Source organism: Streptopelia decaocto (assembly GCF_964273445.1).
Source record: "Streptopelia decaocto genome assembly, chromosome: 7".
Taxonomy (NCBI): domain Eukaryota; kingdom Metazoa; phylum Chordata; class Aves; order Columbiformes; family Columbidae; genus Streptopelia; species Streptopelia decaocto.
The window spans coordinates 11,939,578-11,960,775 of NC_138661.1; the positions used below are offsets into that span (position 1 = coordinate 11,939,578).

General features: G+C 47.9%; 1 protein-coding gene across 1 annotated transcript; it reads left to right on the plus strand.

The window, feature by feature from the left end:
• Nucleotides 1-3,038: 3,038 nt before the first annotated feature.
• On the plus strand, nt 3,039-5,134 carry ANKRD9 (ankyrin repeat domain 9). Its single transcript, XM_082057889.1, has 2 exons — nt 3,039-3,152; nt 3,617-5,134. The coding sequence occupies exon 2, from the start codon at nt 3,686-3,688 to the stop codon at nt 4,562-4,564; it is 879 nt and encodes a 292-aa protein (XP_081914015.1). The 5' UTR covers nt 3,039-3,152; nt 3,617-3,685; the 3' UTR covers nt 4,565-5,134.
• The last annotated feature ends 16,064 nt before the right edge of the window (nt 5,135-21,198 follow it).

Below are 21,198 nucleotides of genomic sequence, written 5' to 3' on the forward strand. Positions count from 1 at the left end.
TTTCATAAATGAGTGATGCACTATTTGCTCATCTTTTATCTCACAGTCAAAACCAGCGCTAAACATTAACTGTGTTCAGTTTGCTCACTGATACTGCCTATTTTCATATTGCTTTTAATTACACCCACAATCATGGCTATTAAGTCAATAGGATCCTGCCCTCAATTTAATGTAAAGATCAGGAAACAATTGACATCTGCTATAAGAAACAGCAGAGCTTTTCCTTTCGTCTCGTTATATGGCTGGGTTTCAGTAGTGTTAAGTGGCTTTTAGTTGGTCACTGGGTGGAGAAACCAAAGGATCAACATCCCGGAGGAGGGGGAAGAAAAAAATAGCTCTGAGAGGACACGTCACATTACTTAGATATGATCGCACTGATGGAGTAATCTTCACCATGTGCCAAGGAACCTGTGATAAGCCTTCTCATAGTCAGATCAGTAATAAGATCACTTACTTAACTCAAAGTGATTAAAACCAGGCTGGACTGCAAACAAACAAGTCATGTCTGTGGGTCTGTGCATAAAATATATACCATCACAAAAATAAAACTTTTTTGAGATATTGTGTTTTGTCACTATTGCTGGACATGCTATAAGCAATTCTGGGGGCAAATGCAGTGCAGCCCGCAAACATACTGCCTTTCTACAGGCAGGCTCCTGCTTTGTATGTGACAAATACCTTTTGCAAACAGGGGCCCGCTTCAGGGTTACTCATCTATTGGTTGTGAGGCCACAAGGACTCAGCACGCTGGTTTTAAGCCAGTGCTGGGGCTCGAAGCATACGCTGGTTGTAGCTGGTCCCCCCACCTCCATAGGAGAGCTTGGCCTGAGAAAAACAGTCCTGCTTCCACACCAAAGATATTAATTTTCTACACAAAAGCCAATTTGGCTTTGCAACTATGCTAATCCCCTGCCTTCAGGCCCAAACACCACTTGGCTTACCCTCACCCAGGCATGTGTGGAAGATGAGTAGAAAGGGCTGGGCAACCTGGCTTGTCACCACGCTGGACATCCAACTCCATGACGGTGTCCCGGTGACGACAAGGAAAGGATTGGGGATTCACGGTCGGGCAGGGCTGTCTCCTGGAGAGGCAGCAGGCAGAGGCGCGGTGGGTACCGCTGCCAGCAGTGGCGGGCGGCGAGGCACAGGCAGGTGGGGCCGCGCCGAACACAAAGGAAGGGTTACAGAATTATCTATTTTAAAACCATTTCTTTTGATCCTGCACTTTGGTACAAATTATCCCGTGCCTGCAGTAATAGGATGCAACTGAAAGACGAGTGCTCCAGCAATAGCAGGGAGAGGCGGAAGTGGCTGCCTTTAATGAGTTTTCATCTGGAATCGGACACGAGCGATGAAAGAGGATTTTCTGTGCTGTGGCTGACATCTGAGACGCCAAGAGCTGCGGTGGATCCGCGGGGATCCTCAGATGATGAATCGCTCTGACAAACACTGGATGTAATTCTCTCCCACAAAGCAGTTCAGCGCATGTTAGCCTGATTTCTCTTCCCTGGGACATGGTCACCGAGAGTTTCTGAGTGTGACAGTGCTGTTCAGTGTCCTGACCGGCTCACCCCCCCACCTGCATCTCCTCACATGGACCCCTGGGTTCTGGTGTGAGCGTCGCATGGTAGGGAAGAAGTCACAGAGCAAACAGAGCACAGTTTAAGCATTATTTCCCTAGCTGAATGGCAGCTCAGAAGAGGCGCAACAAAGCCAGCAGTTGTTCCTCGCTAGCTTTGTTCTCATCAGGGTCAAGGGAGCACTACCAGGGTGCTGTGAGCCCCTTCCCTACTGCTCCCAGCAGCTTCCTAGCGGGCTGCAAGGAAGCGGGATGTTTCAGCAGACACGTGACGGTCCCCCCTGGTGTACAAGCACACAGGTTGTGCTGGGACACATGGAAAGCGTCACTTATTCCAGGAGCAATCCGCAGTAGCTGCACTCCTGATGCTGGCTGGGAAGGCTGGAGATCCCTGAGGACAGAGAAACCAGAGCCATCGGCCATGAACATGACAGTGACCGGCATCGCTCCCCTGCAGTCTGATCACACCCTCCTGATCGAGAGGGTGATGGCTGCAAGCAAGGGAGGCCAAACGTGGTGCAAAAGAGAGAAAAGCTCTGAACTCACTTGGAGGGGGTAACGACGAAGCTGATCCCATGATTTGCTGTCCCTAAGGAGGCCTTATGAGTGAGATCACAGTAACAACAGCACTTGCATTCACCGTGCGTTACTAGCACATGGCTGTTACCTGTGCACAGGGTAAAGTCCCTGGTGCAGGCCTACCAGCTCATCCCCCGCCACGACTATCTCCTTGCTCTTGCATAGCCAAAATCTGACAGGCAACTGTCAGCTGGAAGAGCTGCAAATGTCACTGTCCGGGAGAGAAGCAAGAGCCAGGAGCTGTGCAGCCAGCACGTGTGCGCACACATGCAGGAGCCCACAGCCGCTGCCAGAGCCCCCGCGGGGAGGGGGCCCTGCCCGCCCGGGACCCGTGTGCCTGGGGCACTGAGGGTCTGCAGCCTCCTGCGCCCAGGAACCCGAGTGTCCCAAAGCCCCAGTCACCATCCCCAGGACCACACTGACTCAGGACCCTATGTCCCTGGGACCCTGTGCTCTCTGCACCCCATGCCCCCAGGACCCCATGTGCCCCTGACCCCCTGTGCCCTAGACCCCATACCCCCAGGACCCATCCCCCTCTGTCGCCAATATCCCTAGACCCCATACCCCCAGGACCCATCCCCCTGTGTGGCCAATATCCCCTGGATCCCATGCACCCGGGACCCCACACTCCCGGGACCCCAGACCCCCAGGACCCCACACCCGGTACCCACGGGCTCCCTGCCCCGGGCCCCCGCCAGGCCCCGCCCGCCCCGCCGGGACCCGGAGCCGGCAGCCAAGTTTCTTGGAACTTTGCCTCCCGTGACGCACACGATGGTGCAGGGCCCCGTCCTCTCGGCGCAGCCAATGGGCGCCCGGGGGAGCCGGGGCGGCGGCCAATCGGCGGCGGCTGGACAGTTCCCCGGTCCTGACCGACCTTCACCGCCCGGGCCGGGGGGTGGGGATAAAAGGGCCCGGCGGCGGCGCGCGCTCCCGCTCCCGCCTCCACTGCGGCTGCGGCGGCTACGGGCAGCGGCACCGCGGGGACGGCGGAGAGGTGAGCGCCGGGCGGCCGGCGGGGCGGGAGCGAGCCGGGAGCGGGGCAGGTCCCGCGCACCGGGAGGGGCGGGTTGCCGTGCAGCGGAGGGGAGGGGTTACCAGGCACCGGGTTCCCCTGCACCGGGACACGGACGTCCTGTGCACTGAGTGGAGGCCGTTCCCCTGTACCAGGTTCTCTTGTACCGGCGATATGGGCGTCCTGTTCACCGAGGGGAGGCGGGTCCCGTGCACCGAGTTCCCGTGCACTGGGGGGAAGGGGTTCCCGTGCACCGCGGGGAGGCGGTTCCCGTGCACCGCGGGGAGGGAGCTGCAGCGCACCGGGCTATGGGTGTCCCCTGCACCGGGGCTGTTGTCTGGCGCAGCGGGGCCGTCGCGGCTCGCTCACTCTCCCCGCACCGGCGGCGGGTGCAGCCCGGGGGAGCCCCGGCCGCACGGCACTGACCGCCCTTCCCACTCCCGCAGGTCCGGACCCCATGCGGCCTTTGCGCGCCGGGGTGGGAGGCAGCCCCCGGAGGAGCCCGCCCGCCCGCCATGCCCTGGAGCGTCCGCTGGGTCGGCGGCCGCGGCGCCCAGTCCCAAAAGCACTGCAAGAAATCCTCCTTCGCCTTCTACCAGGCGGTGAGGGACCTGCTGCCCGTCTGGTTCCTGGAGGACATGCGGACCATGGAGGTCTTCCACTGGGAGGACGGGGGCAAGGTGAGCGTGTACTCGCCCTCGGAGGCCCTGCTCTACGCGCTGGTGCACGACCACCAGCCCTACGCCCGGCACCTGCTCACTAAGTTCCCCCAGAGCGCCCTGGCTGTGCCCAGCCAAAGCTTCAGCTGCTGCCAGTCCTCAGCCCCACACCTGGCCATGGCCGTCCGCTACAACCGGGTCCGCATCCTCTTCCGAATCCTCAAGGCCATCCAAGCCTTCCCGCCCAGTGACAGAGCTGGCCACCTGGACCGCCGGGGCTGTAGCCGCGTGGAGGGTGGCAAGACAGCCTTGCACGTGGCCTGCGAGCTGGTGCGACCCGAGTGCTTGCTCCTGCTGCTCGGGCACGGCGCATCGCCCTGCTTGCAGGACAGTGCGGGGAACACCCCCTTAGACACCTTGCTGCAGCAGATCGCCCACACGCCGGCAGCAAACATGCGTGCCAAGCTCCTCTGCCTCGACTGCCTCTTCTTCTTCGTGCCTCAGGACCTCCAGTTCACAATGAAACAGCAACTGTTGGACAACCGGCAGCGGTGGCAGGACCTCCTGGGGGAGAACAGGCTCCAGTGCCTGCTGGGCTTAGCTCCCCCATCGCTGTTTGTCGGAGCCATGCGTGTCTTGATCAGGACCATTTCACCTGAGCATTTCCCAGAGGCTTTGGACAATTTGCCTCTGCCTCATTTTCTAAAGCCTTTGGACTTGAAACTGGAGAGCTAGAGGGGTGGCATGAGAGCCTCCTGCTCACCTGACAGAAATAGACTTGTGCTAAAAATGTATCTGTATATGAAGCTGCTAATGCAGCAGCCAAGTATCTGTTTTAATTAGGACTGTATTTTTTAAAAGAATTGTATCTGGCACTTTACAATATATTTTATTTAAAGATCCTTGCAGTGAGGTGAGGTCTGCACTGCATTTTATAAAGTCATGTACGAATGAGGGTACGTAGGAGAATATATTTGTAAATACATCTAAATAAAACAGTGGCAGATGTGATCAAAATACAAATCAAGTGACTGAAAACTCTGAAGTGGCATGTGCCTTGAAACAGTGTGGATGGGGAGGGAGAGTCTCTCTTCGTTAGGATTTCCCTGTTACATAAGCCTCACGGTGCTGGAACAGGATGACTCCTTTTTTACAGCTCTCCTAATACATCTTGGCAGGGATGCGGGTTTTTTTTAAAGGCACAGATGAAAACTTCCTCATCTTATACACAAGACCAAAGAGAAGCCAGATACAATTAAAACTTCCCTAAATAAGGCTGGCAGGGAGGCACAGCTGAATAAAATACATTTTTAAAATGTACATAAATAACAGTTGGTTTGTTTGCAAAGTTCTCTCTGTTCCTCTGGGAGAGTCAAGGTGTCAGGCAGGAGCAGAAGGATGCACATCCCCCTGGCCAGAGATGATCCTGCCCAGGCAGCAGGCAGGGATGGACCCGGCCGCCCCCCCGATGGGAGGAGGGTGGCACAGAGCATGACCAGCCTCCTTGTGCCTGCCCTCTGCTCTGCCCAGGGGGATTGATGGAGGTGTGGCAATGGCCCAGGACCCTAGAGCAGCTTTTGTTGCTTGATGCTGGCTGCTCCACTGCCAATTCCCAGCTGAATGTGATGGCTCAGGTTCAGTTGAGAGAGCTGTGCCAGTCTTGGTGTCCAATCTTGGTACCAGAGGAGTAGCTTACATCATAGAATCACAGAATGTCCTGAGTTGGAAGGGACCCACAAGGATCATTGAGTCCAACTCCTGTCCCTGCATATGACAACCCCACAGTTCACACCGTGTGTCTGAGGGCATTGTCCAGTGTCTCCTTGAACACTGTCGGGCTTGGGGCTGTGACACCTCCCTGGGGAGCCTGTTCCAGTGCTCCACCACCCTCTGGGTGAAAAACCTTTTCCTCAAGTCCAAATTAAACCTCCCCTGGCACATCTTCCTGCCATTCCCTCGGGTTCTGTCGTTGGTCAGAGAAGAGATGAGTGCCTACCCTTCCTCCTCCCCTTGTGATGAAGCTGTAGACCACAATGAGGTCTCCCCTCAGTCTCCTCCAGGCTGAACAGCCAGACTTCCCCCAGATATCCCTTCGGAGATGTTCCAAGGTACACAAAACATCTTCACGTCCGCCCCAGCTCAAAAAGCCCTTCGGGGGCAGTGTCCTGCTTTCAACACTTGTGTTTAGACACTTCAAAGTCCTGAGCAAAGGGTACAGCTTCAGCAATTTGCTCTGCAACCTTTACTCTACAGCATTCTGAGCGGTCACGCTGCCAATTTCCCTGTAAAACCGGCACTGCCCCTGTCTGCTCCGCAGGGCGAGAGCTGCACCAGCTCAGCCAGCATCGCCACCGCAGAAACGGCCACAGCGCTGTAGCTTTGCCTCTGTTGTTACACACTGTCAGTGAACCTGTAGGGTTTGGTTTCAGTGCTCAACTGCATAGCCAGGGAGCTATTTGCTACTTGATCTATTTCAGCACTGTTGTTCTCTTTGGGGTCACCAAGGAACCGATGTGTTCAGAGAGAGGCGGCCACATTCAAGGCACACATTTCTTTATTCATGAATTAATTTTGGTTAGGAAAAAAACCCCCACAGAATGCAGCACTATAAGCTGTTCATGCTTCAGCAGAACAGAGTGGTATTTCATCTAAAATAATCTCCGTACTGCATGCACAATAGAAGATAAGCCATACTTCTGAAATTCAAGATGCAACAGAAAGAAGATTGCTATTCTTAGACTGATGGCACCAAGAATGTTTCCTAGAAGATGAAATGTTCCTTTTTCCTCAAGAAACCAAGCTGATACGTGCTTAAAATAATTACCATGGGAAATTCAGATCCCTTGCTAGAAAGCATAGAACAACTAACTGTTCTCTTCAGCTACCTTGTTGATAATAAATTACAGAAATCCAAAGAACTAATCCCTCACTTAGATGCTTAATTAGAAAAAGAATTAAAAATCTGTGTTGCTACATTCTAAGAGTACATTTTCCCCATTGATTCTGTAATAATGGTGTGGAACCATCTTCCAAAACAGACAACAAGTAAAGCAGTCAGGTCCAACTTGCACATGGAAAAGTGTCTTGAGGTGAAGGAAGAGGCAGAGCTGGTGGTGGGAGGAAAGTTTGCTCAGCCTTGCTGACAGAGACATAATGATATTCAGCAGTGGAGAGCTGGTCAGTTGAACTGAGTGCTGGAAGATGCTCCAGCTCCCAAGCTGTGAGGCTAATTACGCATTGGAACAACATGACAGGCTGGGCAGGACATCCTACACTTTACAATGAGCCTGTTAACAAAACAAGAATTCAAGGCCAGAGCTGCCCCTGTGATTCTTCCCTTCTTCTCTGGTAATTCACTGTAGCAAACAGAAAGGGTCCCCTCAATGTGTTGTGATGGGTCCAAATTCAGGTAACTGCTGTGCCTCTCTTGGTACCCTGGGACAGAAATCAAGCCTATTGCTGAGCACATGCTGGGATCACCCTGCTGAAGGTCACTGACAAACCTCACTACGTGTGGCTTGTTGATGTGTCTGGGATGCTTCATCTGGAGAGGCTGAGAAGAACTGCGGGCAAACTACACAGATCACTCACCCAACTGGGTCCAGGCTTGTTTTTCAAACAGTGTCACAGCTTGGAAAAACACTGGGGCTTCTCGGCTTTGGAAACAGAAGTCCTTTGTTTATAGACCAAGCAATCGTGGCATCAGCTCTCCTCAGACTGATGTGCCAGCATGTCTCTCTGTCCTCTGCCACCTTTGGAGCACAGTGGAGCACAAGCTCCACAGCATTCTCCGTCTCTTGGCGAAGGCTGCCAGCAAAAATGCCAGTTAGTGCCAGTTGAAACACCATTGCCAAGCTTAATAAAGCAAACATGGACAGTCATCATGTCTCTGCAGAAGAGGACTGCGAGTGCTAGCCAGGGAGCCGGCCACAAAGGTGTGGGAAAGAAGATTCACCAAGTCCTGACCCCATGAGGGCACAGGGGTAAGGATATATACTTAAAAGCTTCTGTCTTACCTGCACACAGGTTAATCTAGACACACAAGGCAAATTACTCATCTGTAGGAAATACTTTCAAAAGCACGTAAGGCAGCATTCCTGAAAAGCTTAGTTACAGCCAGCTTTTCTAAAAAACTACTTCCTATCATGAAACAGTGATGAAATAAATGTTTCCCATGTGTATCTCAAGCACTTTCAAAACAAAGTATTCATATACTACCCACCTTTTAGTACAAAGTGCGTTTATTTGCAGGTAAAAAAGGCCTGAAACACTTTCATTTGGAAAGCAAGGGGAGAGATGAAGTACTGGGTTACTTGTATTTTTGACTCTCTGCAAATGACTCCTCACTGCAGCTCCCTTAAATGTTTCAGGAATTACAAAGTTCAGCCTGTCTAGAGTCTGCTGAACAAGCTGAAGTTTATTGTAAATTTGAGTAACTCATTTAAAAGATGCATTTGGGATCTTTAAGGCTTACTTTACCCACAATATTAAGTAGTTCAAGAATTTAAATTGATGTGAACACAAAATTAAGTGGTTTAAATAGTCTAAAAAATCCTTTACTGTAACATTTGCCTCAGTCCTGCTCTCTGACTTAGTGTCCTGGCATAAAAGCTGCATCCTTGTTCTTACCCTGGTCACAGCCTGGTCTGAGCATCGCCAGAGGTGAGCATCTTAAATTTAGCAGAAGATGCAGGTATTAATTACACTTGAAAAATCACTCCCTTCGCAAAGATGTATAGATATGGAATATCAAGCCTAACATCAGTTTAACACTCGGCATCACACAAAGAACGTTTGCTGCAAACAGGTAAAGGTTTCATACAGCTTCAGCGGGAAAGGAAAAGGGCTGTTAACGAACAGGCTCCTCTGTGCCAACAAGTCTTGCAAACTGAACCAAACAGGGAAGCATTAAGTAAAGGCGAAAAAGAAGCAGGAAACTGCCAAGAGCAAGACCTGCTGGGAGAGGAGGCCTTGGCTACAGGTATGGCTGCAATTATAGACTGGATTGAAAACCAAGTTGAAAATATCAAGGACAAAGATCCAGCACAGAGGCATGGAAAGACAGAGATTAGAAATGGGCCAGGGTGCCAGGTTTGTTTCCTAATCTTTATTTGCCCTGTGTCTGGTGTTCAAATCATTTGGGTTTCTGACTTGCAATATAACAAATCTATTGAATCAGCACATCATTGTGCATTGCATCACCTCATCTTCAGATCAATGCTCCCAACTGGACAAACAAAGCACCCATGCCATGCACTTAATATTAAAACAGTACTGTAAATCTGTGCAAACCAACTTTTATAACACCTGTGTTAATGACAGGTGATCACTGGTTGCTGTCAGCAGCTGTCTGAGGTGAGTTCACCATTAATCCCCAGCCTGGCTTCAGTGGTCTCTCCTTCACCTACAATGTGTGAAAAAGAAACTCTGCCTATTACTTGCTCAGACCACATCAAACTGTCCTCTGTTATCACACACAAGAATCACATCTATGGTGTCGCAAGGCTGCTGCTTGCACTGATTTACTCCTCCTCACATGTGTAGCACAAGAATGGAAGGTGCAGAACTCTCTTGCAAAACATAACTCATCAGTCATAGCAGAAAACAGAAACACAGTTTGCAAAAACATCAGAGTGCCCTCACTGCTGCTAAAAGAAATGGATCCAAGTGCAGCTGGGATAAAAAGGTTCTCCCTACTTGCTCTGATGACCTCTGAAAGGAACGGTATCTCTTCGCTCAGTGTTTTAGTTGATAAATGGAAAGACTACGTGAATCAACCAAGCAAATCTTTAGATGCCTCAAAAGATGAGAAACACTTCACATTTAGGAATTTCTGCTAAAGTCAGAAGAGTCTAGTCATCTGGTCTAAATTGTGTATGACACAGGTCAGCAATTCACATGTTGGGCCTATCACAGCTGACTGATTTGCAGCATGTGCTTTAAGTCCAGCCTTATTTTATAGTTTTTTGAACACTGGAGCATCCAAGGCTCTCTGACGAACTTTTAGCCGAGCCAAGCAAAGGTCCCATCAGATCAGCTCAGTCTCTCACCTATCCTTAAACCACAAAACATCCCCGGTCGCCAGCCCTGCCTCCTTCTTCTGTAGGAAAAATTAATCACTTGCTAATGCAAACACGAGAATTGACCGGAATGGGTCAGAGTCAGCAAGAAGAGAAGCAGAGACCCACTTCAGAGAAGCAGGCAAGGCAGAAAGGGGCTTTGATCTGTCCCATGCTTAGACTTCAGCTCTGCAAGCAAGCTTTCAGTAAGAGGCTGAGCCAGTAAGACAGGGCCCTGGGTGAGCTCCAGTCACACCAGGCCTTGTAAGGTTAAATTCCCTGTACTGTGAGTCTAATGGGAAATACAGGGCAAATCAACTCTTCTCCTTCAGGAAATCATATTAGGCCCCAAAGTTCAATTCCCAAATTCAGGCCTAATGCATCCCACTTTTTGAGCCATGGCAAGACGCCTGTATGCCTGGGATATGAGGCTCACGGTCTCCCCTTCCCTGCCCTCCCCACCTATGGCAAACAGGAGGCTCCATGGATCTCAACAGGGAGGCGACCGAGGCGCCAGGGCCAGCCAAGCCCTTCCCTTAGGCTCCTCTGTGGAAAGCAATGGAAGGAGGCCAAGGGAAGAGAGAGGCTTCCAGGCAGAAAGCCCTTGGCTGCATGCCTCAGCCAGGACAGGGAGCAGCTTCCAGCTCCCAGGAGGACAGACAGCATCGTCCCTGCCCTCATCCTCCCGCCCGCACTCCCCGCTGCCTGGCTCCTCAATTCCTGCCCCCTTCGCTGCCTGCGCTTCAGCTCCTCTCCCACAGCCTCATGGTTTTTGGGGGCAAATGCCTGTCCTTCCACCTGCCGGCCACACACCCGTGATCAGGCAGCGTCCGCAGACCCTGACTCTGTTGAGAAGACTGGGAAGTCCCATCTTCTCCCTCAGCTAACAAAGCTCCCCTGCCCAAAATTGTCCCTCTGCTCCTTTGTTCCAGCCCTGGTGGTAATAACCATTTGGATGCAAGGGTGGTTTTTTGGCATCATGCTCTTAATATTTAGGCTTCATTTTACAATCATTAGGGTTCTTTTTAATGGTGCAAGTAAATTATAGTAAACACATTATCCTACATCACATTCATATTTTTAATGTGGTGTCATTTCCCTGACAATGTTCAAGGCAGCATTTTACAGCAAAGTCTAAAAGGATAAGTAATTTCTAACTCACAGTAAGAGAGAGAATGAAGTCCCTTGAGGAGCTGAGTTTTTGAACATCCTTTCCTCCAAAACCATCTGCTAGTGCTCTCCCGCTCTCTCCCACTCCTGCAATAAGGAAAGCTATTGATGGTTAGTGACTCAAAGCGACAAGACAGAAGGATGCAGACTCTCAAACTGACTTCAGTCCTTTGCTAGTGACATGTACAGACAGGGCAATGGTCACCACCAGGCTGGACTGAAGTCCTCAACTAGTACTGGAGGTGAACTGAGTGACTGCTTGTCCACCACTTCTGTGAGGAGAGGGACATGCTGCGTCTTTCACTGCTGGGACATGGGACCTTAAGGGCCACAGAGCTGAGGAAAACTACTGAGAGCACTGTAGGGTCACGGCCATCTGACGAAGAGCCATCACAGAGCTCTCGGCACTAACAAGGGGAAACACGTGCCAGCAGTAAGAGCGTGGCACTCCCTCAGGTTTGCCTCCTCCTTCAGATGTCCAAGGTCTGACTCAGCTTTGCTGCCACCTCATCTTCCCTGCCAGGAGCAGCGCAAGGGCTGTGGTTAGACCGAGAACGCCCTGGCAGAAAAACACCCTCTGAGACAGCCCTGAGGTGAGAGCTGCCGAGAGGCAGACCAGGTGAGTCACTCACTGAGTCACTCACTCACTGGGCAGAATATTCTGCAAGATAAAACCAGGCTGTTTCCTTCAAAGAAATGCCAGCTGCACAACCAAGGCATTGTATGTATCACCCAAGTCGCCTTCACTATTCAGTGGTGGTGGAGCTCTGTACAATGTGCTGGCCAGAGATGCCCAGTTCACATTCAGGAACATCATCCCAACCTTCTTGATAGATCAGTGACCTATCACCCCATGAGCCAGGCCATGGTACCAAACTCTACGTGAAAGACTCAAGGTGTATCTCCTAATAACCCTTTCCCCAGCCAGTCTGATCTCTCAGGAGACTATGGCTTCTCCTGAGGGTCATCACCCTGGACTGGGTGTGCAGTAGGAGACACTCTATCCTCCATTCCTTCTCTGAGGAATAAAGCCCTTACCCTCAGCACAGCCTGTCCTGAGACTCCTGTCTGCCACTGGCCCCTTCCAGCACTGCCTACACCACTGTTCTTCAGGTGCAGAGGGAGCACCACCAGCATGGTGATGGGCAAAGAGCACAGCCCCCATCCGAGCTACCCTTCACTGCTGAAGAGACTTGGTAAGTCCTGGCTCCCCAGTGAGATCAGACCCCTGGGGAAGCACAGAGTAGGAGGGACCTGGGGAGGACAGCACAGCCAGGCAGACAGTGGGGCCAAGCACCAGAACATTTGTATTGTGAAAGCTGTGAGAATTTGAGGTCCTAATTCTTTGATACCACATGGTATCAGCTATGCTTACATACGTGCTTAGACATGTCTGTGGTACTGACGCACTGCCCACATGATGAACAGCAAATCACATCTTCTTCCCTTACCAGTTTAGAGTGACACAGAGCAGTTGCAATTCCAGCTTTCTGAGCTGGAGCTTTTTCTCAAGTGGTATCAGCAAATATTCTTATCACCAGAGGTCTCTGGCTCAGTATTGCCCTGCAGTGGCCACAGCAGTGGCCTTTAACTCCAAGTCGCACAGGCACTCACTCAACACAAGCCAGCTAGCAGCAGACCTTGTCTTACAAAGGTCCACACTGCACCTGCAAACAGCATTTGTGCTTGTACAAGCCAGGGCAAATCAGGGAAATGTTCCTCTCTGCTGCACAGCTAAGCTCACCAGGGCCAAAACCAGAACCTGCTCAAACCGCAGGACTGATGTGTTCCCATCCTCTTTCCACTTTTGCTGAAATGATGGCAGGGAAAAAAAGAGGGGGGACCAAATTGCCTCGCTGCCCCTGATAGTGAGGGAGTAGTTTTCCAGGCTAGAGCCAGGCAGAAGAGGGCAGGAGTAACACAGAGCTTGGCTCTGCCCACCACCAACTCAGAAGGAAAAGCTCTGCTTAGCAAATGCTTTGCCTTTTTGAGGGTGCTAAGCAGCACTGAGCACTCACTTTGGGAGGTGACAATTCCCAGCTGGTAGTCTGGATTTGCATCTATTCACCTTTTTGGCATATGCAGTTCATGCATGGAGAAGTGGCACTGTACTGTACCAAGCCACGAATACCGAGCTGGGAGGGTATTCGGAAGTCTTTTGTTCCAGAATCAAAAGAAGCCTTTCCTGCCTCCTGCTTGTGATTTGATGCTTTAGAAACTGGTTGCTCAGATACCAAACAAATCTTGTGTAGACTCCCTGCTAAAACAAAAGCACAGAAATTTATGCAAGCAAATCCCTGCTCTGGACTGGGACCTTATCAGGCCCTATTCACTAATTAGGCTACACTGAAGCTTTACGCAGATCTAAACCTGACACTGATGCAGCTGACTCTGTAGGAGACACCCTTCCTAATGGGACACATACCCAAACATGCTATTTTAATGGAATGTTGACCACAAGTGGCCTTGATGATCCAGGCATTAAATACAGTGTGGCAGAAAGATATGTGTCCTACCCCTCTCTATGGGTTGGTGTCTGTGAAGAAAAAAGCCAATTTGGCTACGCGAGCCGATGGCTTTCAGCTCAGTTGGCAAAAGGGCTGCGTGCACTGTGAGGGCAAGTCTTGAGCTCAGAGCCTACAGAGAACCTCTATTCATTGTGGTATCAAAACATGAAACTCTAGCACAATGATCATGGTATTATTGCCCACCTTTCTAGTTCCCCCACCTCTGCAATGGGAAAACTTAACTCTTCATTGGTTTGTTGCTCACTTTTCTATTACTGTAAGGTGTACTTGCTCTGACCATCATGGTACTCTCAAGCCCACACCCTCACTGTAAAACTCCAAGCTTGATACCCAGCTGAACTTGTGGTTAGCGAGGGTCATCCCACCCTGCTCACCACTCAGGTTTAATCCTTTCCTAGCAACATTTGGAAACTACTCCTGAGCACAGCAAGTCTGTCAGCAGCAAACCTTCATCTCCTTCTTATTGCCTGCCCTCCTTCCTCATCTGCCTACAGGTGCAGACAAGCCAGCTGCTCATCATCTCTTTGGAAAGTGCTGTTACTACAAGAAAACATGGAGAAATGCATGACATGGCTGGTGTTGTTGAAAAACTGAAAGGTTAAAAAAAGGGTTAGTCCACACAGATCAGACCTGTTGAAGACAAAGGCTGACACTAAATGTGAACATCCACTTGTAAAGAGAGAACTTCTGAGAAGAAAGATTATTGAAACCAGCACCTAGAGTTTGACAAAAATGGATTTACTACACAAGTCTAACAATTTTTTTTAATAAATCTGCCATATGGTTGTAATGTCAAATCATCAGTGGTCAAATGAATCCCTCTCATCTTACCCGCCTGATGTACTGATTCTGAAAACCAAACCAAGCAAGCCCCTCTTATGTTACATCTGTTACAGGTGATGTTACATGTATTAGTAGCCAGCTGGTTGCTTTTGTGCTTCCTCTACAATAAAGAGCTCTGTTCTCACATGGGCCACCAATAGGCCCCGAATGTTCTCACAATAAACCAAAATAGCTGTAGGACTGATTTGCAGAAATGCTGAGTGTTCACAGCACCAAATGACATTAATTGAAGATGCACGTGTTCTGCACCTTCAAAAGCCCTGACCTTCTGCTAATGCCGTTCAGATCTACCATAGAGAACACAAAAGGAGGTAAGAGTACTCGAAGTGAGAACAAGGTGATACCACCTACATAAAAGAATCATGCAAAGCAACAAAACATTAAATGGTTCTGATAGATGTTCTCATCCTTTATGTCATTACAGGGATCGTTCCCTTTGTCTAGTCTTAAATGCTTCATAGAAGCATTTATGCCACCACCTCCTGACAACTGCACAACCTGATTCCCATCCTGTGGAAATGCTTCCTCCTATTAAGCCTGATTCTCCTTTCCTCATTCTTCTTTCATAGGTCAGAATTATTCTCTTCAGCATTCCCTGAAACCATCATGTTACCTCTGCTCACCCTACCAACCATGGATTAAAGCAGGTATTCTTTAAAGACTCTTCGGCTTTTATTCCTGCCCCTCTCCCCAAGTCATTATCTCTGCTCAGTTCATTATTAATACTGGTTTTCTCAGAACTTATTTTCTGAAATTCAGGCGCTTCCAGCTGTTTGTAGTAACCTAGATGTGAACACATCAATACCAGAGCTGTACTACGCAAAACGAAAGAGCTTCACACCAAACCAGGACAAAACCTACAAGTATTACAGAAAACCTGCTCCGCAGGTCCCCCTGTGACTTGAGTACATTTCAAAAACATACACTCCTGTTTCCCAACCAATGGCACAGAGTGGCTTCCAACGACACTCCTTACTTATCTGGACCACAGCAGAAACACTGGGATAAAGAAACAAAACAAAAAAACCGGTTCCTTCCCTAATTGTCATCCACGTAAAAACTTTATGAGTCACTGCTAAGGAAGAAAGACACTCAGTATGTGGCTATCACTTCATACAAAGTAGATGCATTTATTTTGCAAAATCACTTGCCTGGGATGGCTTCCAAAAACATCCTTTACTTGGCTGAACAGAAGCAGAGTTGCCTCTGGAGATGTCATATGGCAAAGCCTTAGATCCTACTAACAGTATTCCTGAAACCATATCCAGATCCATTGTAGTGAAAGCTCTGACATGGATTTATATAGGAGTAAATATGAAAGACAAGCGTTCCATATTCCCTACTTGCCTGGCTGTATTTTCACAAAATAATTTTTAAAAAATAATAATTTATTTATTTTTCTAGTCACTGTGGTGTTGTTATAACTGTTACCGGTATTTCTTCGGCTTAACATGACAACTGAATTCAGATATTGTAAATCCACCATCAGGAAGACAGCTAAATATAAGCCAAGAGATTAATGATTCCGATGCTAATAAACATAAATAAACTCATTTTCAATAGTTGTCAGATTATTCTTTTTGGGAAAGCAAGAATATGTACACATCACTGCAGCAGCATTTCTGGAACAGTGATTCTCAAGCCATGGTCCATCATACACTGACAAGCGAACCACGTATGGTTTACAGAAATGTAGAACTTCTGCAGTGCTTTTTATAAGAAGTTTGATGGAAAAACTGCAGGAACATCTGCAAGGAAGTTTCAGTGGTGACCCAGGCCAACCCACTCAAGAATTTGGGGAACAACTATTTTAAATTTACCCACTCCACACAAGTTGGTACTTGTAAAACTAACAGAGATCAACAATGAAAGATGAGAATCTTGAATGCAGAAACCAAATAGGATAATGATATGCAAATGATCTGAGAACACAGAGACAGGTCTAATTGTTTGGTCTGTTAGACACTGGATTTCAAAAATACCCAGCTCAAGCTGAAAGTCACTGTGACCCATTTCTATCCTCAAAAAACTGCAGGTGGCACATATAACAAGAGCTGTGATGCTCCACACAACACTAGCTTTTTAAATGAAAAACTGCATGAAATTTGATGAAATTCAGCATGAAGAGAACATGAAGGAAGTTTCAATTGTCACGATTAATCAAGTATGTAATTTATGTCTGTGTTACGCTGACATATTCCACCTTGGCTGGCTTTAGGAACTGTGAGCAGAGAACCCTAGACCTAAAGCAAGAATCTTTAGAGAGAAACCTAAGAAATCCACAAAAGATTATTATTATCCACCATGGAAGCTGGCAAAACTCACACATGTAGACCATGAGCCTGCCTGTGCTGCCCAGAACAAATGTGCTATGGGAGACACTGAAGTCCAGCCCTTAGCAGGTCAGTCCCGCAGAGCCAATATTCTTCTCCAGGACCCTGAGCCTGACACTAACACAGATGCCAGCCTGCTCCTAAAACTGGCTTTGAGAAATCACTGGACGTATGATTGCGAAACTTAGGGATTGAATGAAGCATGGCCTTTTAAGTGAAAGCTGAGCCCACCTTGCTCAGTAGCTTTGAAACTCATCTGGCAACACATGCCATCTCTTGCCCATTAAAAAACAAAAAAAAGACCCACACACAACCAACCATCTGTCACCTTCCGTCTTGAAAGTGATCTACTAAAATCAGGTTTTAGAAGTTGCCATATTGCAAACAGTGAGCAATGGTGAAAAACATGCTACAAAGGACTACGGACAAGGTCAAAGGTAATGCAAAAACCTGCTGGCTTTAATAACATACCAAAGCTTCAGTAGAAGGAGCTGCTTCGCTACCTCCCTGGACCTCAACTGCTGTCCTACAGCAATGAGAAGTGGTAAGATGGGGAAGAAGGAAAGAAGGAGGTAAAACACTGGCCTGGGTTGCCCAGGGAGGCAGTTGATGCCCCATCTCGGGAAACATTCAAGGCCAGACTGGATGGGGCTCTGGGCAACCTGATCTGGTTGGAGATGTCCTTGCTCATTGCAGGGGGGTGGACTAGATGACCTTTGAAGGTCCCTTCCAACCCAAACTATTCTATGATTAGATCTATGATTCTATGATAAGGTGACATACAAAACCCTCAGAGTTGTCTCTACACAGTCCTGTGTTTTCCTACCAGGAACGCTCCATACGGGCACCATGTAAGTACATAGCTGTGTAAGGAAGGGCAGGAGAGGAACCCTCCACTAAGGAGCAGTACGCAAGGAAGTCAGCAGGCCTTAAAAGCAACACGATTCAGCTCTCCACTGTATCTGTTCGTAGTACAAACACTTATTTCAGATTGTGTTGTTTTAAATATACAGCCCATGCTGACAGTATCTTAAGTAACCAGCTAATTAAACCTGAAGCCCAATAGATCTCCTATACAAATGCTATGGAATCAGTGTTGGTATTCAACAAGGTCAGCATTATTATTACAGTAATTATGAAGTGAATTAACAGTGCTAAACCTCTTATTTCAAAGTGTTACACTGATCATTTATGATGTTCTCCTTAATTTAAAAGGGCTGACTTCCACCACAGCACCGCAGAATGAAGTGCAGATCCACTTGGCGTGTTTGTTATTCCCAATTCGGAGCGCTGGGTGCGGCTCTCGGAGGGAACAGACTCGAGCCCATCTGCTGAGGCAGGGAACGGATTTAGTGAGACCAGCGTGGGAGCTGAGCAAGTAAAATCTCAGTCATCCTAGCAATTACCCTACTTACTCTGCACTTCCCACGATCAGCTGTCTGTTCCCTGTAACAACCGCGGATTGTGGGGTTTCTTGCTGGCAGTTGCATTTTTCCCCCTGCAGCTCAAGCAAATTCATTCTTTGCTGTACACCCCCCGCCCCGCGGCGGGCACGTGTGCCAGCCCGGCTGCTGGGGGCTCCCCTGGAACTTTCCTCACTGCCTTTTATATTTTGCTGGAAGAGGTCTAATTAGCTTGATCTTTCACCTGACCCAGGGGAGCTTTGCTAAATTCATCCAGCCCATGATTTGGCAAAATCCAGCTGTATAACAACTTCAGCAACTGTCTACTGAGTGTTCTTATTTCATGCTTTAACAGACGTAACATCTACACCACTTCTCCACTTTATGTACAAGGCACCTAAGCACACTCCTAACAGAGAGCTCCAGGCAAAGCTGACTACACCGATGAGGCTACAGGTCCACCGAATACAAATAGAGAGCGCAGCCGACTTGTGCAGATTCACGATGGTTTAGTACAGGACACCAGCACAATTCTGTACATGTCTTTAGTTGTATTTTCTCTGGATATGACACTCAAAACACAAGGGTTGTAAATGCAAGTCTTCTTTATCTGCTGTGAGTCTCAGCTGAGGTTATGAGAAAGGTGTATTAAAAAGGAATAATAAGTCACTGGTTTCTTCTACATTGGACAGAAACAGTGAATAATGTTTGAAAGATCAACTCACAATGACAGCTCCACTCAGTGCTATGCACTTGGGCACTATTCAGTGCCTCTATTAGAGAATCACAGGCTATAAAAATCAGTATATTTTAGTCATTCCTGAGGGCCAAGACAGAAAGGACATTTTTCAGTTTTGAGGTTTTAGCATTTTTTTGGTATTTTATTATCATTGTATTAGCTTCTAGAAAACAGAAATCAAAGTGTTTATATATGTATATATAAAAGGTCCACATTCCATCAGAACAAAGTTTATCAAACACAGCTTTACTTTTTCTACAGCGTTTCTTTTCCCTCACTATCATCAAGCAGGATTTGAACTTTATAGCAAATATAACAACTTTGATAGACCTATTCAAAGAGATTTTGAGTTAGATAAACTCCAAGACCAAAGGACTCAGCATGGTAATTCCACCTAGATTCCAGTATCATACCAGCCACACGACTATCTACATTTCCTGCACTGAACCCCAAACCTCACCTCCTATCCTGATTTCAAGTGACAAGAAATCCAGCTATTTATGTAATAAACCTAGAGAGCATCATTCAGCAGTTATTCTAAGGAGATCATTTCATTTATCCAGATATTTTAATCTCTATCAGTGGAGCTCTGGCTGTAATAATTCGCAAAAGATAATGACTGCAATTCAACTTTCACTTTCCAGCAATTAAAAACTAGTCCTCTATGTTACAAGTTCTGTTCTGCTGATGTAAGAGTGGTTATTTTTAACTACAATAACCCAGTATCAAACAAATCAGGGTGATCGACTTTGGCAAGGGATAAATCACCTTTCTTTGCTGGCTCCTTGGCACCATAACACAATTTCCAACGTGCAACTTTCACTTTCAGAAAGACTATAAGAGGAATACAGTCTGCATCTCACGTTTCACAGCTAGAAATCTCAATCCAGATCTTCTCTCTCTACTCCTGATGGTAGGGAATGGGATGTGGACAGGGCTGGTTAAAATAAAAAACGAAGACCAGAGATTTTTCTCCGCAGGAATGAGGAGATTCCCACATCTTCATATGTGATTTATGCTTTTCTAATTGCTAATTAACAAGGCAAAGCCATAGGCATAAGGGCACTTGAACTTCAAGCCTCTACACTCAGCATTTACTGAAAAGTTGCCTCAAGGTTGTTCCCTGAAATCTATCCAGAGCTCTAGCGGAAACAACTACCAACAGCTCCCTCATTAAAAGGAGTTTTAAGAGAGAAGCACAAAGATAAGCCAGAATGCCATGCTAGTCTGAAATAGCCCACGAGTGCTGCCAAGACACTTGACAGGCCTCACCTATTGAGAAGTAGAGAAATTACGAGGTTCAGACCTTCTGATGTTCATGTGTGCACGGGGAAGAGGAGGAGATTCTTGTCTATCACATCAAAGACACTCTGTACAGGTACAAAGAGTTTGGAATAAATGTGACTGTTTGCACCTCTATAAAGCTATGCTTAGACAATGACAGAAGTCCATAATTAAGTGTTCCTCGTTATAATTTTCTTAGCAGTTACAGTGTTTCCTAACAACACTTCTACTATCTTACTTCAGCAACTAATCTATTTTCTTTGACAACTGTTAGTGAAAGATTTTCTTTGTACCACTTAACATGATCCTATTCCTTTTTATTGCTGCAAGACAATGAAAAACAAGAGTTACTTATGTATCTAAGACGGCTGTTCCAACTCATCAGTCTCCTGAAGTTCCTTAAGCTGTGACACAGGGGTTTCTCTGCGGAACAGCACCCGGCGGGGGCTGGAAGGAGACTCCCAGACTCCCAGTTCCCTGCGGGGGTATGGCAGAAACAGCCAAACCCGTCTGTCAAGCTAAAAGCTATGATAACTAGCCAAGGATGCTGTCCCCTGAATCTGAGCAGGTTTCCTATGGCTGGAAGTGGGTTTAAGAGTCAGAAGCACCATTAATCATTGCTATGTATTCCTGTGTGAAGTTACCCAGGGCGTAAATCAGTTTTCCCCTCTGGAAAATGACACCAAGGTGCTCTCCCGAAGCCCCAGCTCCAGTTAAAGGCCAGAAACACGGAAACTCTTCCCGTGAGCTCCGGTATTTTAAAATGCAAAGAAGGGTGCAGTTACAGCATGGGGTACAATCACTTGTTTTCTGCTTGAACATTTTCTAGCTGTGACCGCACATGTACATTCTTCACTGAAAGCGAAGACATTTATCACGCAAGTGCAATCTTTGCTTAGCATGCAAAGCAAGAAACATGTTTACTTCTATTACAGCAAGACTGACTCAATACAGAGGCAATAAGCTTAATATTCAAATATGAGAAGTGTTTAGTTGTCTTTGCTTGGAAG

Coding starts and splice junctions, on each gene's coding strand:
- ANKRD9 (XM_082057889.1), top strand. CDS start 3,686: ATGCCCTGGAGCGTCCGCTGGGTCGGCGGCCGCGGCGCCCAGTCCCAA.